A 22,948-nucleotide genomic window follows, 5' to 3' on the forward strand; every position below is an offset into this window, starting at 1 on the left:
ATATGTATGTAGGGAATATGTATATATATGCAGGAAATATGTGTATATATCACACACATCAACACATGATGATATATGGAGAAATGCCTGGAAGGGAATATATGAAAATATTAATAATGGTTAACTTCATTATTAGAAGTCATTTTCCTCCATGAATATGTTTCTGAACTTTCCAAATTTTCTATGAGTATTTTGCACATTGGAAAACAATAGACATCCTTTGAAAAATAATTTGAAAAGACATTTTCAACATGTCTGCCTGAACGTTATGTTCTGAGGATTTCTCCTCAGTTAGATGCTGGCAAGCTGGTGCTAAGAGATAAATTGCTCTCCCACTGCCCCATCTGAGAATCATGTCTAGGTAACAGCTGTTTCGATAATGACTTTATTTGGTGATGGATGAATTCTTGGTTGCTTTACAGATGTTGGAATGACTTGGATCAAATGAAATTGCACATCTGACTGTTCATTTCTCCTCACTTCACTCACAGTAGGTGTGGGAAATAGAGAATCCAAGATGGGCAAACAGAATGATGTGACATGGCTTCTTCTCCGCAGAGGCAGAGCCAGCCCTGGGCACTTGTTCTTGGAGAACTGTGTGGAACTGGCAAACATGCCAGGTAAGTTACTGCCCCACAGCAGGGTGGAAATTCCATTCCCATTTTGGCTCTTGCTCCCTCTTCTACTTTGCATTCTGTAGTGATAGCATATCTCTTTTCCATATGTAAACAAGGACATGCAGAATCAAGTCTTGCAAAAGAATTATTTCACTACTCAAAGAGCCACTAGTCTATAATGGAGGAAATTCTAGAAAATTGTTCACAGGAAAAACCCAGGACCCCCCCGCATCAAAAGGGAATTGCCCAAAGGCACCCGCTGACAGGTGAACCAACTACACTTTCTATTTGGAGGATCTCTACACACGTTCTGGGTGTATATTTTGACTCTATCTTTCTTAAAGATCTGTCCTGGCAGCTTTGAGGACTACAATGACCCCAACGAAAGCAGGGAGGCAGCTAAAGAAGAAGTTGTTAACAAAGAACAAATACAGAAAAGAACATTGGGGGCCTCCCCTGGTGGCGCAACAGTTGAGTGCTGGCCTGCGAAGCTGCCCTCAGCCTCTGCAGTGCCGGTTTGATCCCTGGCTGCCGGCGAGGGTCCCACACGCTGCGCAGACCTCTCCTGCTGTGCCTGCTGCTCCCCTTAGCAGTGTATTTCGTCAGTCTGCCTGTTCTTGCTCCTCGCTCTGGCTCTGGTGAATTCTTTTACCTTCCCGCGCTTCAGACTGTACCCAGTGCTTGTATAAATAAATAAACAAATAAATAAATAAATAAATAAAATCTTTTTAAAAAAAAGGTAAGAAAAGAGCATTGGGCCAGGAAGAAAAGTTAGTAGAAAGTTGGGTAACTGTTTGGGGAGTAATTTTAAAGACAATAAGGAAGTTCTCACAATTTATGACCAGGATAAGGCATTAAAAATCTTTGGTAACAATCTAGAAGAGCTGATGCAGCTCTAACACTTGGTCAGTGCGGGGCTGAACAGATGAGACAAGAATGGGGGACTTTAACAGGGATAGCAGGGTGCCTAGCAGGCTGATACACATGGCACACCTCAGATGGCTGATAGAGGAGAGCAATGTCTTGGAGGTAATGGATTCCACTGGTAAATTGCAATGGCCTGCTTTCCCCAATCCAAGAGAGAAATGTCCCAAATTTAGAATAACAACAACAAAAGTAACAACAACAACAATAAAACCCAACTGAATAGCACAAGTTTCAGAGGGTGAAATTCTACCACAAGCATTTCTCTTATTTTTTTGGAGTTAGTATGGTCCGTGACATCAGAGAAAGGCCACCTCAGACCCAGATACAACTTCTCATTTACTCTACCTTGAGGAGTGACCTAGATTTTCTGAATTTTGGACTTCTCATCTGTGAGAGAGGTAACATTATAGCATCTTGGAGAGGGATATGATATAATGTAAGGAAAGCACTTAGCACAATGCCTGCCACCACGTGGTCAGTTAAAGGCAGCTAGAACCACACAGATACCACACTTCTTGTGTCCAGTCAAGGCAAGTTACAGATATTTCCTGTTTCCCCTTAGCTCTTGATCTTGTTTCCATTGCTTGCTGGTTCTGCCTGATTCCTGTATATTAACACGTTTGTATTTTTATCTCTATTCTTTCAGGGTGGCCACCAATCTTGGCTTTCAGGTAGCATCCCACGTTTGGTGCATTCATATTTGTTCAGCCATTATTGCCACATAAGATGGTAGGGGTTATATTTGAATGGGAAAAACAGGCATAGGAGAACTTTATGAGGAAAAGTTAGGCTGGGGAAGAAGAATGGAGTGTGACCTAATTGTCCAATTGAAAGGAAACTCAAAGTGGACATGTGTCTCATTTTGGCACCGGAAAGGCCAAGCTATGAGAATTCACTCTTTAATATTCATTGAGTATTTACTGTGCTACATACTATCCTATGAACCTTATAAACATGATTTCATATGACTTTATTACATTTATTTATTAAAGATGAGTAAAAATGATGTGTCTTAGTTTGCTCATGTTGCTACAGCAAAATACCAGACTGGAAGGATGACAACAGAGATTTGTTTCTCACAGCTCTGGAAATTTCAAGTTCTCAAAATCAGGGTACCAGCATGTTTGGGTTCCATGAAAGACCCTCTTCCTGTTGAAGATTTCCCACTTGTATCTTCACACAGTGGAAGTGGGGCAAGTAAGCTCTCTGGAGCCTCTTTCACAGGGTACTAATGTCCTTCCCAAAAGTCGGCTCCCCAATCAATCACCTTGGTCATTAAGTTTTCAACATATATATTCAATTTGAAGCACTGTGCCAGACAAGAAGGTTGAAAAGAAAAGGAAAAAAACGAAACAGGACATGATAGCTATTTTCCAATATTTAATGATTTATATGAAGATGAACTGAATATGTCCATGTGGATGTAAAGGGAACACATGGAGTTGGTAAATGAAAGCTACTAAATGTAATGAGTGTTCCTGCATATATTCAGACATTTATGTGTCAGAGAGGGACATTGTGGTGGCTAGATGTGTTGTAGGAAGTATGGATTGAGAGCAGAAGCTGGTCTGAGGGTGGGTTTTGGGGGGTAAATTGGATTAATGACTACCAAGTCTATAATTTGACCTATTAAATTTTATCCCCTGACCTAACAACTTTCCTCATTTCTGTTGGGAGATTTCACAAGAATCTGAAACAGGCAGACTAGGGGTGATGATAAGGGTGCCATTGCTCCCGAGGTTGGAGAAGGTGTGAGACGAGAGAAGAACTGATAGAATTGAGATTGGAGGTCAAAGAAAGCTAACTCATTGCCAGTTATAGGTGACAGAAAAGAGACACAGAGGAGCCTCCCTGGTGGCACAAGGGGTTAAGACACAACCTATGAAGCAATCCGCAGCCACTGAGCTGACCTACATGGTGCAGGAGACTTCTCCTGCTCCCTTCAGCAGTATATTTCAGTCAGTCTGCCTTTTCTGTTCCCCACTCAGTCTCTGGTGAATCCTCTCACCCCTCACACTTCTGGCCTGTACCCCAGTTCTTATATGCATAAATAAATCTTTGGGAAAAAAAGAAAAGAGACACAGAGGACTGGAGGAAGTTGTAGAAAGCAGGAAGTGAGAGTGATGTGGGCAGCATGGCAATGTGGGGGATAGAGGAGATAAAGTCAGTTCAGGTCATTAATCTTCTGGCACTGGATTTCAAATCACAAAATAAGTTCTTAATTCAAGGGTAAGGCATATGTATTACAAAAATCTCAAACACAGGCTTGGCTATGAACAAACAAGCAGACAAATTCTCAGAATTTTGTCCAAATAGAGAAAATCATCAAAAACATCTTAGTGTATGTCCTTCTAAATCCTTATCTTTGCATGTATAATCTACCTAAGTTACACTTAAAAATAAAAATACTGTTTTTATAACTTATTTTTTTCTACTTAACATTTTATTGACATCTTTCCTTTATTTTTAAGATTTATTTATTTATTTTATTTATTTATACAAGCACTGGGTACAGTCAGAAGCGCGGGAGGGTGAGAGAATTCACCAGAGCCAGAGCAGGGAGCAGAGCAGGCAGAGGGACCAAGGTACACTGCTGAGGGGAGTAGCGGGCGGCAGGAGAGGTCTGCGTGCCATGCGGGACCCTCCTCCGGTGGCCTGGGAGCAGCCTGGGATTGAACCGGCACTGCAGAGGCTGCGGGCAGCTTCGCAACCCAGCGCTCAACCGTTGCGCCACTGGGGAGGCCCGACATCTTTCCTTTAAATGAAACACTTCACAGGATTTTGAGAGCCAGTTGTGTGCTGTGGTATAAATGGATGTCCCAAAATTTATTTAACTCTGAGGTTTTACATTTTTATTTTTAAACATTGGAATCCCTTGGAAATCATACACACGTAAACAGATAAAACACAGCAACTCTTTGATGAGTAGAATTACAAGGTCAAGAGTCAGTTAATTTGGATAAATATAGTGCACACTTTTCTTCAAGAAGATTGGGAGAACCTGCTACATTTTCCTTTTATCATCATTGAATGACTTAAAATATCTTAGAAAAAATTCTGTAAATAGATAATGTACTTTTTAAAGTTATTCATGACCATGAACATTTTCTTTGCTTATTGAATATTTATGATTCTTTGAGGATTCATTTACTCGTATCATTAACCTACATCTCTGTTGGATTCTGTGTTGGCTTATTCTGCTTTCTTATTGATTTGTATGTCTATTTAGATATTAAGAGAAATATCTTTAATCATATATTTATTTGCTAGTGTAACAGACAAAAATTATATCTCATTTTGATGAGCATTTCTTCAGTTTTCTGATGGTATTTTTCCATGGCTCTACTGAGCATTTAAGTTTTTATTTTTTTAATTGCCTGTTTATTTCATTTTCACATTTTTATAGTTCACATTTTGTTGCTCCTTTTATTATTGAATTGATTTTCCTTACTACAGTTTTGCCTTTCATTGGCAGGGAAGTCACACATTATTGTCTCTGATATTTTCAATAGTTATTCCCAAATTTTTAACATGTAAAGAGTTGCTTTAAAATCTAAAGATTATTGGCATCACTAATCTGACAAGTAAAAGGTTAAAGTGCTTAATGTAAATGATACTCTTTCATTATATATTTTAATTATTGTTCTGTATTTTAATCCCACATTGTTTTAGTATACTCTAGCTTAGTTGTTATTACTATTGTCTTTTACACAAGCATTTTGTTTTTGTTATTTTGCTCCCCAAATTTTCCATTTTTTTCTTACTCTTACAGGTTTTGTGTGAGTGACAAGTTCCCTTGAGCCTTGTTGGAAAATTACTTTGTTTTCCCTCATGATTGACATTTCAACTGGAATAGAATTCTAGTTTATAATTATTTTCTTTCAGTGCTTTCAAACATAATCCTTTTATTTCAATCTCTAATTAGTGCTGCTGAGCATACCGGTGCATGGAGCACTGGAAGGGGAAGTATTGGTGTCTTTGGCATTAACATGTCGGGACAAGGCTGGGGTTGCAGACTCTTGCCTCACCTGTTTACCCCAGTGCTGTCAGGTATCATGGTTTTCCATGTGTGCTATAAAGTGAAAATATTCAGAAACCCTATTGTTGCTTCTGACGCAACAATTAGTTCAATTGTTCTTTGAAGGTAAGGTAGTCTCTCTTTTCTCTCTGGCCATTTAAAATTTCTCTGTCTTTGGTGTTTTGTAATCTCTGTATAATTTTTTTACCAATGCAGATTTACTTATCTTGCTTGAGAGTTTTTGTGTTTCTTAATCTGAAGATTTATGTCACACTGGAAAGTCCTAAGTCAGTTTTTAAAATACTACATCTCACCATTCACTAATCCCTCTTTCTGAAACTTCTATTAGATTTCTCACCTTAGCTGTCATCTTCATGCCTGCAGATTTTTAAAATCTCTAATTTCTCTGTGCTGCCTTCTGGATACTTTTCTCAGATCTATTTTTAACTTATTAATTCTCTCTTCAGTTGTGTATACCTCATGTTTAAAATGACAATGATTTCTTATTGCCAATAACTATATTTTTCATGCTTTATTGTTTTTGACATCTTTTTATTATTGGGATTTTAATTACCTTTTAAGTACAGAAGTTTGGAGCTTCTCATTTCAGTTTCATTAGTGGCACCTGTGGATTTCCCTTCCCTTAACACATTCTCAGATAAAACCATTTAGAATATTTTTAATATTTTTTGGTGGCATTTAAAATAATTTTGGGAAGAGGATGTTTTGGGTATTTTTATGGTACCAGAAATCCTTTTTAACTAATTTCTACCTTATGATATAAAGACTTTTCTATGTAGACAACTATGCAATTAATTTTGAATATATTCCAAAGAGATTTAAAGATGCATGTTATTTGTATAATATCTACACTGAATTATTTATTGAATTCAGTCAATCATATTAGTTAAAAGTCTATATACTATTTAAAATCTCTCCCTACAAAATGGTGCTTATCAATTCTCTTGAATATATAATGGGTTTGTTTTATATATTTCAGGTCAATTTTTCCTGGCACCTAGATATTCCTATGAATCATACCACCACAGTAAATTGTACCAATGTTAAAGAGTCTTATAAAACAACTTCTTTCCCATAGCTTTTTATCTTTAGTTTTACTTGTCTGGTATCTATTTATTCTTTCCCTGGCATCTTGTCATTCTACATGCCGCACTGATTTATCTTGCTTATCTTTGTATTTTCAATTATTCTGTGTCATTTTGTTTTAGGAACATATCCTGTAACCTGCATTTGTGCAGATTTTGTTTTTCAGGCACTCTAAGAAAGATAAATTCTATTTTTTTGTATTTATATATTAGGCTTTAAAAATATATCTTTTGTCCTTTATTTTTCTGTCATTTGCAATGATGAGCAAGTTTCATTTTTTTTTCATGAAGTATGTGCAGAGTTAAACTTCTTTCCTTTCTTTCCCTTGATTATTCTTCTTACAAAATAGGCTGAATTAGTAGAGAATGTCATTTCTGTTGACTTAATTTGAACCTAGTACTTTGATTGATGATTGATATTTTCAGCCTTCTCAAAAGAAAGCACTTTTGACTCATGGTTGGCTCGGTCCAATCCCACTCTTCCTTCACTTGTCTTTTGTGCAGCTGACAGCATGAAAACAATGATCTTAAAATGCAAATATGGTCATGCTGTTCACCCATGAAATAGGTCAGTGACTCCCAGTTTCATAAAGAACATACTTCCAACTTCTTGGCATGCCATTCAAGGTTTTTCACTCTTTTGAAGCTTTTCTCCTACTGTTCTTTCTTCCATACTCATGTTTGTTCCAACCGCAACACATTTTCTCTTCCTAATGAATGCCTTGTATGGCCACATCTTCCTGAAAGACCCTTTATCAATTCTATTTGGAAGTATTGAGGGAGTAGAGTTAAGTGTGTGGGACTGTGCTTAATGGAGGCCATAGGAATGGTGAGAACAATTGACCTGGGCCTCCTCTCATGGAGCTCGTGTCTGATAAGCTAGACAGTGACATGATCAAACAATTAAAAAAGGGAGAAGCTGGCTATGGGAGCACAGGGGAGGAGTCCATAACTTTCACTTTATGGTCCTGGGAATGCTTTCAGGAAGAACTGATCACCAAACTGAGACCCAAAGGATCAGTAAGGAGTGTCACCCCCGTCACCTGTGGTTCCCTGCTCATCCTTCCAACTCTCTCTCTAAGGCCTCACCTTCTTCAGGCAAAGAAATTCACCTTCCGCTCTGGGCTAGTTTGTTACTTTGTGCATTACGGTCCTTTTAGCCATGGATTGCAATTCTTTGTCATTCTTTCCTATTCTAAAGTCTGAGACTCTTGTCCACGTCTTATTTTTATATTCCTGTGCGCTCTCCTCAGTGTAGAGAGTTCCAACGAAAGTGTCATTGGATTCTGTTCTCTGGGTCTTCTGGACACTATTACTCCATTGCTCAGCACCTCTTCTAGTCTGACCCCAGCCCAGGCATCCTAACCTCTTTCTCTGGCCAAACCTTGCTTGGTGCTCTATTCCAAGAGACTAGTCTTCTTATTTTTCTATTGTTTTGTCCCATGATCACTCCAGCACTCATATGAAAGCAAGGTGCCTGTTTGCTTCCAACTCTTGAGGGGTTTCAGGAGCAACATCTTTCATTCTGCAAAACAGAATGACAGACAAATAGTACCTCCCAAGAGGTGTCTATTAAAGGTGATACAAGCTTATAATAGCTCATCTCCAAACTTTGTTGCCTGGAAAAAAATTAAATAAGCCATAAAACTTTTATAAAATCAATGAGAGTTATAGATCTCAGTTATTGCTTCCTTATTTACACTGGCTTCCTGGTATCCCAGATTTAAATTTAACATTCAAGTGGTATCCCAGGTTTAGATTTATCTTTATATCATGTTTCTGGTAGAATTATTTCCTCCATTCATCAGGGTGTGTTCTGATTATTTTTCTGAATTAAAATAACCCACTTAGATGGAAATGTTCATTTTATATTTTACTGTCCAAAAAAGGTAATTCCACTTAAGGAAAATTATGGGGTATAACCATATTTTCATATCAGATTATACCATACAAATGTTTTTCCCCCAATTTATTTTGAATTGTGGTTTCACTGCAAGTTACTTCAAATCCTTATTTCAGGTAGTACAAATCTTTTTTTCCTCTCCTTTGCTTGTTTTTATTTCTTATAAAACAGGCTGAATTGATTAAAACATCATTTCATCTGAGCTATGTAGCAAAGATCATTCACTCAAACCACCATGTACCACAAAGGAAAGGAAGGATATGAGGGAAGGGAGGGTCCTTAGGAAGGGACAGGATTTACTCCCTGAACCCAGACAGTTTCCTACTGTCTCATTTGCAGTCTTCTTCAGTGAGGAGATTTCCATTTTATAAATGAGGCAAGAGGCTCACAGTGGTTAAATGATCTCATTTCCCTGGAGAAGTCCAAAACTCACACTATTTCATTGCCTCATTTCATTATTATTTCCTAAAATCATCTGTTCCTTCCTTCTTGTCAATTTTAGATAACAGCCCTCTTTGTTTCCTTACCCTTCTCTCTCTTTCACCAAAGGGATAGCTAATTTGGCATCTTTAATTAAACTTCACTCTCTTCCCCTTTCCTATTGCTTCTACCAGAGTTTGGGTTCAAATGGTTCTTTCTTGGGACTGTTTCCATCATCTTCTTGTTAATATATCTGCTTTCAGTTTCTCTAACTCCAATTTTTCCCTGATGTGGGTGTTTCATCCTTGTGATATTTCTAAATGGCAAGCTTGACAACAACATGCCCCTGACTGCACTCTCTTTTTACCCTCAGGTAAAAAAACGCTTGCCAGCTAGCTCAGATTGCTATGAATTATGCCTTACTTTCTCTGCAGGGTTTTATACCTTTGTTGTCCCATGTGCATCATATACTTACCAGTCACACTGAAGGACTTGCCAATTCTAGAATAGTCACAAGTTTTCAAATCTCCATGCTCTGTTTACAGTCTTTGCTCTACCTGGAATGTTTATCTTTTAAGTGGTGAACAGCTCCTCTCTTTCAAGACCTAATTAGGGGTTCTACATTCTCTTGTTTTCCCTTATCCCACTTTAAAAAGTGTTGTGTACAATTTCTTTTCTATTACTCTACCTTGTACAAGCTTCCATAGTACCATTTACCACATGGTGCTGCACTTATTTGGAATATATGAGGGGGCCTTAGTAGGCTGTAATTTCCCTGAGTTGACACATTTTGTTCCCATTTTTAGAAACTTTCAATTTACGAATTTTATTTTGTCATATTCCTAGTATCTAACTCTAAATACATTCTAGACTTTTATGTAGATATTTTATTTCCTTAAAGTAAGAGATTCAGTGAATTGTAAAATGTTTCCTAATGAAAATGAAATGGTCGAAAGGCATACATGTTGATGGTACAACTGCGGGGTGCAGTTGTCGATTTTAGATAACAGCCTTGTAGGTAGGACATGGTTTAGTTGATAATGGAAAAATAGCTTAGAATGGATTTGTAAATATTGGTTGTAGGAAGTCATGATACATTTTGCGTAGAAAAAATACTTGATGACTTTTCCATTCAACAAACAGTCAGTCTTGCTTATAGGCTCTGAATAAGAACAAAGTAGGAATTAAACTATCTGTGGATTAAAACTCAATGATCAAATCTATTTCAGGAAGAAGTAAATAGCAGAATGAGCTTTAATGACAAAATCAGGCTTCCTTGATTTGGTAGCCTTAGGAACTTATAGCAACGGGGACCCACCCAGATGGATGTGCAAGACATTTTCTGGAGAAAAAAAAGGGCTGGGCAACTGAGACAAAGGAGCTGAAGTGGCCACTGAGACAGCAGCCCTATGCCACAAAATGAAGGAATGCATCTGACCATTTACTCCAAGGGAAGAAGGCTTAAGTAGAGATAGGAGAATGATGTCTTAAATAGTCCTGAAAGTAATAGTTTCTATTTAGTGTACCAAAGCAAGAACATCAGGACAGGGGAAGATTCTTCCTAGCAAGGGCCCTGAGACAGATCAATCTCTTATGTCAGAGACTCAGGATCTCAGATAAATTGGTCCAAAATATCCCTTTTTTCATAGACAGAGTTGGTAACTCTTAAACCAAAAATGGTATCACTCTGTCTACTTTCTTATACCTAACATTTATTATTTTATCATGATGATAGGTAAATCAATAAATGCTCCTGACATGAAGGACAAATGTGTTAATATAGCTGAAGCCCAAAGACAAAGGAAGCATTAACTTGACACTCCCTTGTGAGTGCTCTGATGGGAAGCATAACCGCCAGTGAATTACTATGGATCATAAAAGATTCTTTCTTTGCAATTTATGGGAGGCTCTGAACCATGCCATTTCAACCTAGGTCAACCTGTAATTGCATATCTTGATGACAGTAAAAAGCAGTGACCCGAAGGCACCTAACACCTCTGCTGGGAGTCCAGAGTGATTGGTGCTGCACCATGCTTAATTCTGCAGGTTTGGACTTTCTGACATCCCTTCTAGCCCTCAGAGTTTATGATCCAGATATGCCTTCAGTGAAACTGACCTCAGAAAAATTCTTTGCTGAGCACTGACCCATAGTTTATTAATTTGTAGTTAGATTTATTTAGTTCTGACTTAATTTTTTTACAGTCTGCAGGTCTGCATTCTTTTCTGTTGCTAAATATGCTCCTTCCAAGTGTGATATAATTTGGTCAGTACTATAAAATATATAATGGTAAGAAAGAGAAACTAAAGGACAAAGTCAATGGTTGGGAGGCAACGACATAAAATGAATGGATTATATTTTTACATGGTCTGAATTTCTTAGCTTGAGTAGTTTCTTTAAAAGGAATATTTGTTACAGTGGTTTGGAGGCAATAGTCACCTAGGAATCATCAAGAGTCTTGTGTCAACATTCCTCCAACTATCATGTGCACAGAAATCACTGATTCTGCAGGTCTGGGTTGGAAGCAAAGATGTTGCAATTCAAGGAAGCTCCCAGGTGATGCTGACAGTGAACACCAAGAACCCAAGCTATTAAATCAAAACACCAACTCATCACAATTAATTTTAATCCACACATGTTTAAGGGAATGTTATTCTCAGGAAGATGTTTAGGATTAAAATAATTAAAAAACCTGGAAAGTACACACATTTATGTATCTCTTCATTAAATATATATCTGTTTGCCAAAAAAATGTTAGACTCTTTTGTACAAAAACAAACAAAAACAAAAACAAAAAAACCCAAAGCCAACCCCAAACCCTTGCAAATTGTCAATACCTGTAATAATTACAATGATGTAAACTTGGATGTCTGACAGCTTGACCATCCTGTGCACATGTGCTGCAGCAGGAACCCCCCAGGAGAAGGTAACACCAAACCCTCACATAGCAACTATGGGTCATGGAGGTGTTTACGTTTAGTATATTAGAGAAGGAGCATGACTGATTTCACCATTTGTGCTTTCAGCTAAGGAGCTGGGAGGGAGGGTGGCACTGAAGAAGGCAGGTCAGGGCTGAGGCAGGGAGAAGAAACCCAAGGCTGGCTGTTGAGGAAAGAATGTCATGGACACAGAGCAGGTGCAAAGTGGTCATGGGGCCTGTGGACTGTGTCTGGGAGACCCAATGCAGGAAAGAAACTGGATGAGGCTGCTGCTGCTCCTGGGACCAAAGAGGAACCTGGCAAGGCAATGGCAGGGAGGGAGGTGAGAGGAATTTGAAAGCAGATTTCAATTCACATGGAACAGTCGGTGTGAGCTGACTCAAGAGAGAAGGGGAGTGAGGAGGTGGCATTTGGTCTTCTCAAGTAGCTAGGCTGTTCTGTCCAGAAACAGGCCTTAGGATACTCCTCTGTGTTTGGTGGACAGGTTTTGGGTTACTCTGATGCTGCTGGCTTTCCTATTCTAGGAAGGAAGGATTTGGATAGAAGGGCCTTTGGCTCTCTATGTGTTGGTGGGTTTTGCTTTTGTCCCACTGGTGAACTGCTGCAATGGGAAGTGACCTAAAACAATGGAGTCTAGAAACATAATTGGGGTGGTGAGCAAGACACCAGGCAGGGGCAGAAAAATGCCAGGGCTGGAGGTGAGGCCCACAGGTTTCCTCTACCACCAGAGGATTCCAAGCATAGGAGTGTTTGCCTTCTTCTCTCTTGTTAGATTTCCCAATTTGAGAGGGGAGATGCTTGTGAGCCCAGCTACTTCAATTACAGTCATAGACAAAGTCATAGTTGCTAGGCTCCTTGGGGATTGGAGGAGGAGCATCCGGGATCTGAATGTTTTCCAGGTCCAGGAGGCGGAGTTTGATTTCCATGCTGAGCAGGGTGTCCAAGTCATTCCTAGTCAGGTCGCTCATCATGTCTTTTCCCAGCAGCGCATTCAGCCCATCTGTCCAGATACAATACTGGTGGGAAAGAGAGTGACAATGGTAACTTTTGATGCCAGTGATAAAGGTAGGAAAAACAGCTAACAATTCCTGATTACACAACATTTTCAGCTCTGTGATAAGTGCTTTGCCTACATCATTTAACATTCATACCATCTCTATAAAGTGTATAATTCTGTTATTGTCTTTGTTTTATAGAGAGAAACGAGGCACAAACTTCAGGAACTTGATAGTAAATGAAGAAACTTGGTAGTATATGAAGTAATGTATGCAATCTATTCCAAGGTCTATGCTCTTCTAAGCAATGATTACCTTCCTATTTATGTGACAACAGCAGGACTTGAGTTATGCATAACTGTGCAACATATCTCTAAGATACCACCAGAGAGTCTAATTTTTAAGATCCCAGCCCTTATAGATTCAACATCAGGTCAAGCTTCCTTCTTTTCTGACTCAAGCATGGTTCCTAGCAAATCTCTGCCTGTCCTACCCGATTCCTAGAACTCAATGATACAACTCATTCCACCCTGGAACCAATGGTAGGCTCACTGTTTCAATTTCTCATAAAAAGAACCAGTAAATAGCCTGCTGCTGCTCAATGTCTGATGAACAAAATGGTCAAAATTATTGGACGATCTTAATGGGTGCAGGGATTGGTTGCTTATCTGGGGAACATTTTTTGCCTGGGTCTCTAGCGTTTATCTCCTCCAGGTCTCTGGGTCTAGTTCCTGGAGACATCACCCATTTTGGAAGGTTCTCCAGAGTGCCTAAGACTGGTTCTTCCACTTTCATAAATTAATCTTGCTCTTTGACTCCCCAGCAGACATGAAATCTTTGAGGAAAGGAACTATGCCTTGTTTATATGGAAACCTGCCTTGCTCTTGGCAGCTTCTCTCCTAAAGACTAAAGTCTTTCACTGACCTGGCATTAGAGTCATGATACCTGATGAAAGAATGAGACTCTGCTGCCAGCATCTCAGAAAACTGCATTCTGAATATTATGCTCTGCTTACCTGTTAGGATGTCCTAGAACTATACAGGACTTCTATGATAGCAACTGCTCTGCTCTTCCTATTGGATGGGTCTTCTTTCTAAAATGAGCTCTAGATACCCCTGTCTCTTGTCCTCATTGGGTCAAGTTGCAATCCTAGATCCTATTTAGCCTTTTCTTTGTCCTATGGTTATAAGGGTTGTGTTTCATAACAAGAAGGCAGAACTCAACATAAAAATACTACAGGAAGTGAATAGGGAGGAAAAGCGGCAGGTCCCAGTGAGAACTGGGACACGGAAGATAAACGGGTGACGCCAGCGAACTGCCCGAAGAAGAAACTGGCCATAAAAGAGGACTAGAAGGGAGGGAAGCGCAGAACCCTGCTCCCCTCCCCCGCCCACAGAGGCGGCACTCTCCGACCTGCAGAGAGGAGGAAACAACACACCAAAACGGCCCACAAGAACAAACGACGCAGCAAGCGGGACTGTGAGTGGAAAGGAACTATTGCAGCCACCACACCCCGTGAACGGGAGCTGAGGCGAACCCTGCAGGATCCACCGTGGCGGTGAGCGAACGGCTCCGGGCGCCATTAGAGAAGAACAAAGACCCCGGGAGACGCACACACAGCCCGGGCTGCCGGTAAGCTGGCGCGGGAAAGCGGCGCGCTTGGCGCGCTTGAAAAGCAAGTGCAGACCTGGATCGCGGCTGCCCAGGTCCCCGCGCCTGCGACCTAGGCTTGCGGGGAGACGCACGGAGGTCCTCACTGAGGTGAAGGTCCCTCCCTGAGTGAGCAGGAACCAGGCGCCCAGGCACGGGAGCTGTGCAAAAGGCGCCATTCCCGCGCCACTGAACTGGGCTACAGCCCGCGTCCTGGAACTGAGGGCTTTGAACTGAGACCCGGGGCACGAAAATTCGGGGCGTGGTTTCTCCACGATGGTGGGGCACAAGGCAGACACAGCACCCCAAAGCTGTTGAGGTGTACCCTACCATTCCCGCTCTGTTCTCTGTCCCACGGGGTGGGGGGAGGCGAAAAACAGCCCCCCAAGGACAATAGGAGAGATCTCTGGCGCCACCTAGCGACCAGGAAAAAAAAAAGTCACTAACACCCTATAAAACAGGACATTTCTTAAGACTGCTTGAAAAGGGCAGAAGGTTTCTGGAGGACCCAGTGGCCAGCCGGGAAGTTATTCCACGCCAGGCCCCTTCCGACCAGCAGTCTGAGCCCACAGAGGGAGCAGGCACCCACGTCCGGGGCAGACCGGGTGCGCAGAAGAGTGTGCCTGAAACCAGAGGCGCAGGGACTGCATCCCGCTTCGCCATTTGAGAACAGGGACATTTCTTCAGTAAAAACTGCCTAAAACCAGCAGAAAGCTCCCCCAGAAGACAGAGATGGCTCCTGGAAGAGCCAGAGGGGAGCGGAGAAGTTCACCCAAGATGTCAGTCAGTCCGAGCAACACAGTGTCCCAACGCATACGACAAATTAGAGAACAGACAGTAGGGAGTAGAAGAACCACACGCAACCTAACAACTCCTCAGGAAAGAAGCACACCACAAAAAGAAAACCACTCCCCAGATTGCAACGACAGCAACTTGGAAGAACTTCTGAGCCTTCCAGAAAGAGAATTTAAAATTGCCATGATTAAAAAAGTGATAGATCAGAAGAAGGAAATTGAGTCCCTAAAGAGGGAAGTAAGAGAAATTCAGGAGATCAAAGAATTAATGGAGGAACTAAAGAACTCTGGGAAAAGCAATGAAAGCAGAATAGATGAAATGGAAGAACGAATAAGTAATCTTGAAGACACAGAAATAAAAAGAACCAAAACAGAAAAGGAAAGAGAAGTACGAAGGAAAAAGAATGAAGAAAGACTTCGGGAACTATCTGACTCCATGAGGAAAGAAAATATAAGAGTTATAGGAATTCCAGAAGGAGAGGAGAGAGATGTAGGAACAGAGAAAATATTCATGGATATAATTGAAGAGAACTTCCCAAATGAGAAGAAGGAGCTGAAAATTGATATACAAGAAGCAAGAAGAACACCAAACTTCCACGACGAAAGGAAAAACACAGCAAGACACATAATAGTAAAGCTCCCAAGAATCCAGGACAAGGAAAAAATAATGAAGCTGACAAGAGGGAAGAAACAGATAACATTCAAAGGAAAACCAATCAGGCTGACATCAGACTTCTCTGAAGAAACACTACGGGCAAGGAGAGAGTGGAGGGACATAGTCAACAGACTCCAAGAAAACAGATGCCAACCAAGAATACTCTATCCCGCAAAGCTCTCTTTCCTCCATGAAGAAAGAATATGGACCTTCCCAGACAAAGAGAAACTCCGGAATTTCATTGCGACTAAACCCCCACTCCAAAAAATACTACAAGGAATCCTAAAGCCAGAACCTCAGAGGGACGAATAACAACGAAAGAAGACCGAAAAAAAAAAAAAAAGTTATTAATAAAATCAAAGGAAAGACAAACATAATGGCAAATACAGATGCTAACATATCAATATTAACTCTAAATGTAAATGGACTAAACTCTTCAATAAAAAGACACAGAGTTGCAGCCTGGATTAAGAAACAAAACCCAACCTTTTGCTGTCTCCAGGAAACACATTTAGCTACAAAAGATAAAAATAGGCTCAAAGTCAAAGGATGGAAAACAATCCTACAAGCAAATGGGCCAAAAAAGAAAGCAGGAACAGCTATACTTATATCAGATAAAACAGACTTCAAACTCAAAAAAATAAAAAGAGACCCCAATGGTCACTACATTATGATTAAGGGGACAATACTTCAAGAAGAAATAACACTCATTAACATATACTCACCAAAACGAAAGAGCACCAAAATATATCAGACAACTGTTGTCCTCTCTGAAAACAGACATCAGAGAAAACACATATGTAGTGGGAGACTTCAACACACCACTATCAACAATGGATAGATCAACAAGACAAAAAATAAGTAAAGAAACTAAAGCTCTAAATAAGGACCTAGAGCATTTGGGCTTAACAGACATCTATAGAACACTAAACCCAAAAAAAACGGAGTACACATTTTTCTCAAGCGCACACGGATCATTCTCCAGGATCGATCACATACTGGGGCACAAGACAAACATCAACAGATACACCAAGATTGACATCATACCAACCATCTTTTCTGACCACGAAGGCATCAAACTAGAAATAAATCATAAAAAGAAGGCAAGGAACTATCCTACCTCATGGAGATTAAAAGCCACACTACTGGAAGACCACTGGACTAACGAGGAGATCAAAGAAGAAATTAAAAAATTCTTTGAATTGAATGACAAGGAGGACACCAATATCCTAAATGTATGGGATGCAGCAAAAGCAGTAATAAGAGGAAAATATATAGCAATAGAAGCTCACATCAAAAAACAAGAAAGAACTCAAAGAAACAACCTAATCTCGAAGCTCAAAGATCTAGAAAAAGACAACAAAAAACCCCAGACCAGTAGAAGAAAAGAAATAAAAAACCAAAGCAGAAATAAATGAAATTGAAACTAAAAAAACAATCCAAAAGATCAATGAAACCAAGAGCTGGTTCTTTGAAAAAATAAATAAAATAGACAAACCCCTAGCCAGGCTCACAAAGGAAAAAAGGGAGAAAGCACAAATACACAGAATCATAAATGAAAGAGGAGAAATCACAACGGACACAGCAGAAATCAAAAGAATAATCAGTAACTACTATGAACAGTTATAATGGAAACAAGTTCAACAATCTAGAGGAGATGGACAAATTCCTACAACTCTACAATCACCCAAAAGCTAGATAAAGAAGAAATAGAACACCTAAACAGACCAATACAAGCAGCGAAATTGAAATGGTAATTAAAAAACCTCCCCAAAACAAAAGCCCAGGACCTGAATGATTTACAAATGAATTCTACCAAACATTCAGAGACGAATTAGTGCCTATCCTTCACAAACTCTTCCAAAAAATTGAGAAGGAAGGGACAATACCAAACACGTTCTATGAAGCCAATATTACACTAATACCAAAACCGAATAAGGACAACACAAAAAAGGAAAACTACAGGCCAATCTCCCTAATGAACACTGATGCAAAAATCCTCAATAAAATTTTAGCTATCAGAATCCCAATGTATCCATAAGATATTCACCACGACCAAAGTTGGATTCATTCCAGGGCACAAGGATGGTTTAACATCCGAAAATCAATCAACGTTATCCAACACATCAACAAAAAGAAATATAAAAACCATATGATAATATCAATAGATGCTGAGAAAGCTTTCGACAAAGGGCAACACCCATTCATGATAAAAGCCCTTGAAATTCTTGGGATACAAGGAACATACCTCAACATCATAAAGGCCATCTATGACAAGCCAACAGCCAGTATCATTCTCAATGGTGAAAAGCTGAAAGCAATTCCATTAAGATCTGGAACAAGACAAGGATGTCCACTCTCACCACTGCTTTTCAATATAATACTGGAAGTCCTAGCCAGGGCAATAAGACAAGAGAAAGACATCCAAGGAATCCAAATAGGAAAAGAAGAAGTCAAACTATCACTATTTGCAGATGATATGATAATATACATAGAGAACCCCAAATCTCCACAGAAACTAATTCAACTCATCAGTCAGTTCAGTAAAGTGGCAGGATACAAAATCAACACGCAAAAGTCAGTAGCCTTCCTATACACAAACAATAAATCTGAGGAAGAAGAAATCAAAAAAAACACCCTTTTATTATTGAAACAAAAAAAATCAAATATTTGGGAATAAATCTACAAAAGAGGTAAAGGACCTATACAAAGAAACTATAAAACACTGTTAAAAGAAATAGAAGAAGACACAAAGAAATGGAGAGACGTCCCTTGCTCATGGATTGGAAGAATAAACATTATTAAAATGGCCATCCTACCAAAAGCAATATACAGATTCAATGCTATTCCAATCAAAATCTCAATGGCATTCTTCAAAGAAATAGAACAATTATTGATGAAATTCATATGGAATCACCAAAACCCCGAATAGCCAAAGCTCTACTGAAAAAAAAGAAGGAAATGGAGGCATCACACTCCCAGACTTCAAACTATACTATAAAGCCATAATCATCAAAACTGCATGGTATTGGAACAAGAACAGACATACAGACCAATGGAATCGAATAGAAAATCCAGAAATAAACCCACAGATTTATGGTCAACTAATCTTTGACAAAGGAGCAAAGACTATGCATTGGAGCAAAGAAAGTTTGTTCAATAAATGGTGCTGGAAAAACTGGGTCGCTACATGCAAAAGAATGAAGCTTGACCACTACCTCACACCATACACAAAAATCAACTCAAAATGGATTAAAGAACTAGACATAAGACCTGAAACCATAAAATACATAGAAGGAAATATAGGCGAAACACTACGGGATTTGCACATCAAAGACATCTTTACAGACACATCACCCAAAGCAGTGATAGTGAAGAGAAAGATAAACAGCTGGGACTACATCAAATTAAAGAGCTTCTGCACAGCAAAAGAGACAATAACAAAAACAAAGAGAAACCCCACCAACTGGGAGAACATTTTTGCACCCAACACTAATGATAAAGGACTGATCACAAAAATCTGCAAAGAGCTGATGAGACTCAGCAACAACAAAGAAAATAATCCAGTCAAAAAATGGGCAGAAGAGCTAAAAAGAAACTTCTCTGAAGAGGAAATGCCAATGGCCAACAGACATATGAAAAAATGTTCAACATCACTTGTAATCAGGGAAATGCAAATCAAAACTACCATGAGATACCATCTCACACCAGTGAGAATGGCACATATTAAAAAAACTAGCAACAACAAATGTTGGCGAGGATGTGGAGAAAAAGGAACTCTTGTGCACTGTTGGTGGGAGTGCAAACTGGTCCAACCACTATGGAGAGCTGTGTGGAGATTTCTGGACCTACTAAACATAGAGCTTCCATATGATCCAGCAATTCCACTCCTAGGTATTTACCCAAAGGACACAGAAACATCAATTCCAAAGAGCACCTGCACTCCTATGTTTATAGCAGCACTGTTTACAATAGCTAAGCTTTGGAAACAACCCAAATGCCCAAAAATAGATGACTGGATCAAGAAGATGTGGTACATATATACCATGGAATATTACTCAGCATTCAAAAAAGATAAACACATGCAATTTGCAGCAACATGGATGGCACTGGAAGGGATCATGCTCAGCGAAATAAGCCAAAAAGAAAAAGAAAAATACCGGATGGTCTCACTCATAGCAGGAATCTAGAAAACTTAAATAAGGGACCAGGAAAATGAATATAAGAAAGTGAAAATCAAAATCAACAAAAAACTATGAACCAGAGACACTTTTTGGGGGTGGGGGGGCGGGAGGGGAAGGATTGGGGTCAGAATGGGGCGTTTGCAATTGTATGGGGGAATATAAAAATAAAATTTAATATTAAAAAAAAAAAAAACTGAAAAAAAAAAAAAAAAAAAAAATTCAAACTATCAAATTTAAAAAAAAAAAAATACTACAGAACTACAAGCACTATACAGATCTAAAGTGATAGTGATATGAATCTACCATGAAGTACTGTGGCAACACCACTTATTAAGCTGAGGAGATACACCATGGCTTATTATAAGGCCTATGTCAGAAGTGGCAAGAATCATCTTCAAAGATGATCAAACTCTAATCCCTGGAACCTCTGAATATATTAGGTTCCATGGCAAAGGGAATTAAGGTTGTTAATCAGCTGACCTTAAGAAGAGGGAGGTTATCCTTGTTTATCCAGATGAGTTCAGTGTAATCAAAGGGTCCTTAAATGTAGAACAGGGAAACAGAATAGGAGTAAGAGAAGTGAGAGGCATAGGAATATTTGCCTGTAGAAGAGGAGTTGGAATGATACAATGTGAGGATGCAACGTCCATTGTTGTAGATGGGTGGAGGCCAGAAGCCAAGGAATATGGGTCGCTTCTTGACATGGAAAGGGTAAAGAAATGGAGCCCAGAAGGTCCATAAAGGAATGCCGCCCTGTTGACATCTTGAATTTAGTCCTGACAGACCTTCACTGGACTTCTGACCTCCAGAACTGAAATGTAATGTTTATGTTTTAAGTCACTAAGTTTGTGGCCATTTGTTACAGCAGCCAAAGCAAACTAATACACAGAATTATAATGAGCAAAATCTAGACTGGCAGCAATGTAACCAGGTAATGACCTTGTTTCTTCAATGAAAAAAATGCAAAGGAAAAAAAACATATGAACATGCTTAGGAGAGAGGAAGAGAAAAAGAGAAAGAGAGGGACCTATAGATTCAAGATAACTTGAATTCACTTGATTAAAGAAATACGTTAACAAATGTATGGACTTATTTGGATTTTGGTCTGAACAAAGAATAAAGAAAAAGCACACAATTGAGCCAACTGGAGAGATCTGAAAAATCACATGGTATTATTAAAATATTTTAAAATTATTTAGTTGTAATAATGATATTATAGTTATGTTTCCAAAAGGATTAATTGTTTAGAGATGTACTTGGGAATATTGACAAGTACAATGATGTGAAATCTGGGCATGGGTGGCAGTGGGGCATAGGCAGAAGGGTAGGTGAGGGTGTCCATGAAATCAGATTGGCCATGGGAAAACTGCTGCCACAGGGTGACAAGCACTGACAGAAATTATGGGTTCAAGTCCCACTTTCTCCCCTCTGAGCTACACAGTGCAGGGGCCAAAGAGAAGGGGTTTCTGTGGCAAGAATTACAGGGTTAAAGTGCTAGCTCTATCACTTAATGACCTGTGTGACCTTGAACAAGTTTCTTAATATTTCTAAGCTCATTTCCTTTATAAGATGAGGACCTTAATTTGTTTCTTTTAGGGTTGTATGAGGATTAAGTGAAGTGAATTGCCAAGAATGGTCCCAGCACACACTAAGCCAGGCTTGTTTTAATTACTATTATCTTGATTATTGGTGAGGTATTCCATTTTGGGAGGCCTCTCATTTTTGATAAATAAGGATAACTGTAATAGAACTTCCTATCTTATGGTGTGATTATGCAAATAAAATGAGGTAGTAGTTATGAAAAAATTAAAAGTGTTCATAGCTTATGGCATTTTTCTCCTCACTATGTCAATAAGAAGTGGCAGATATGCATAAAAATTTGGCAATCCCAGAGCATTTATCCTTATCTGGAATTAATGTACATTGAGAAAAACAGCCTTGCAGACATTTAAATAACATCCACAGCTCCAATATTTTAAATAATTTTGTATACAGCTGCATACAAGGTGGCCTGTGCACAGCACAGTTTTGCTTAAAAAGAGAAATGGAAGGACATAGTGTCTATTTCCAGGAAGATGGAGACAAAGTCATACCCTTCTGCAAACTAAATGTCAAGTAGCACAGAATTATATTTAAGTACCATTCTAAATGCAGGATTTATGTTTAATCCTTCCCTTTCTTTAGAATGCACAATTTTGCTCAAAAGCTTCAAAGCAGTGAGAGCTAGATACTGAAGAACTTTTCATTATAGCAGTATTTTTTTTTTCTTGAGTTAAATCTCCTAGGAGTAATGGGGAACAAAAGTCAGATTCTACTAAAATGTTCCCTTTCTTTCTAAAAGCTGTTTATGCAATGACACACAAAACAAAAATTTGAATGGTATCATCTAGAAATAAAAGTTTCATATATGATTTTGGGTTCCAGTTTACAAGAAAAAAAGTTAAATCAACCATAACTGCTACTGAATCTTACAAATGCATTTTCCTGGATTTATGCTAAATATTTTAAATATAGTTGGCAGTGTGCTCAAGAAGAGAAAGAAATTATACATATAACAAGATGTCAAAAAGGAATAAAATCATCTTGAAAATAAAATTCTAACAGCAGAGACAGGCCTGCACCTCTTAAAATAACTTAAAGATACATGGTATAAAATCTATTTCATCAAATGTTTTAAAGAATAGAGATGCATTTATCTTGTGAAATCCTGACAAAAATTGAATATTCGATGAAAATCAGAGC

General features: G+C 39.1%; 1 protein-coding gene across 7 annotated transcripts in view; it reads right to left on the reverse strand.

The window, feature by feature from the left end:
• Positions 1-11,208: 11,208 nt before the first annotated feature.
• Positions 11,209-22,948, reverse strand: part of ELMO1 (engulfment and cell motility 1) — a 521,159-nt gene continuing 509,419 nt past the window's right edge. For 5 of the 7 annotated variants that reach the window (XM_054692471.1, XM_037510310.2, XM_054692473.1 and 2 more), the window contains exon 22: positions 11,272-12,944. In XM_054692471.1, coding sequence (XP_054548446.1) covers positions 12,744-12,944 — 201 coding nt within the window. In that variant the 3' untranslated portion in view covers positions 11,272-12,743. Of the gene's footprint in view, positions 12,945-22,948 lie in introns of all 7 variants that reach the window. The other 2 variants (XM_037510323.2, XM_037510318.2) reach the window with 1 other exon arrangement.

The sequence above is a fragment of the Talpa occidentalis genome, unplaced genomic scaffold (genome assembly GCF_014898055.3).
Source record: "Talpa occidentalis isolate TD23 unplaced genomic scaffold, MPIMG_talOcc4v2.1, whole genome shotgun sequence".
Taxonomy (NCBI): domain Eukaryota; kingdom Metazoa; phylum Chordata; class Mammalia; order Eulipotyphla; family Talpidae; genus Talpa; species Talpa occidentalis.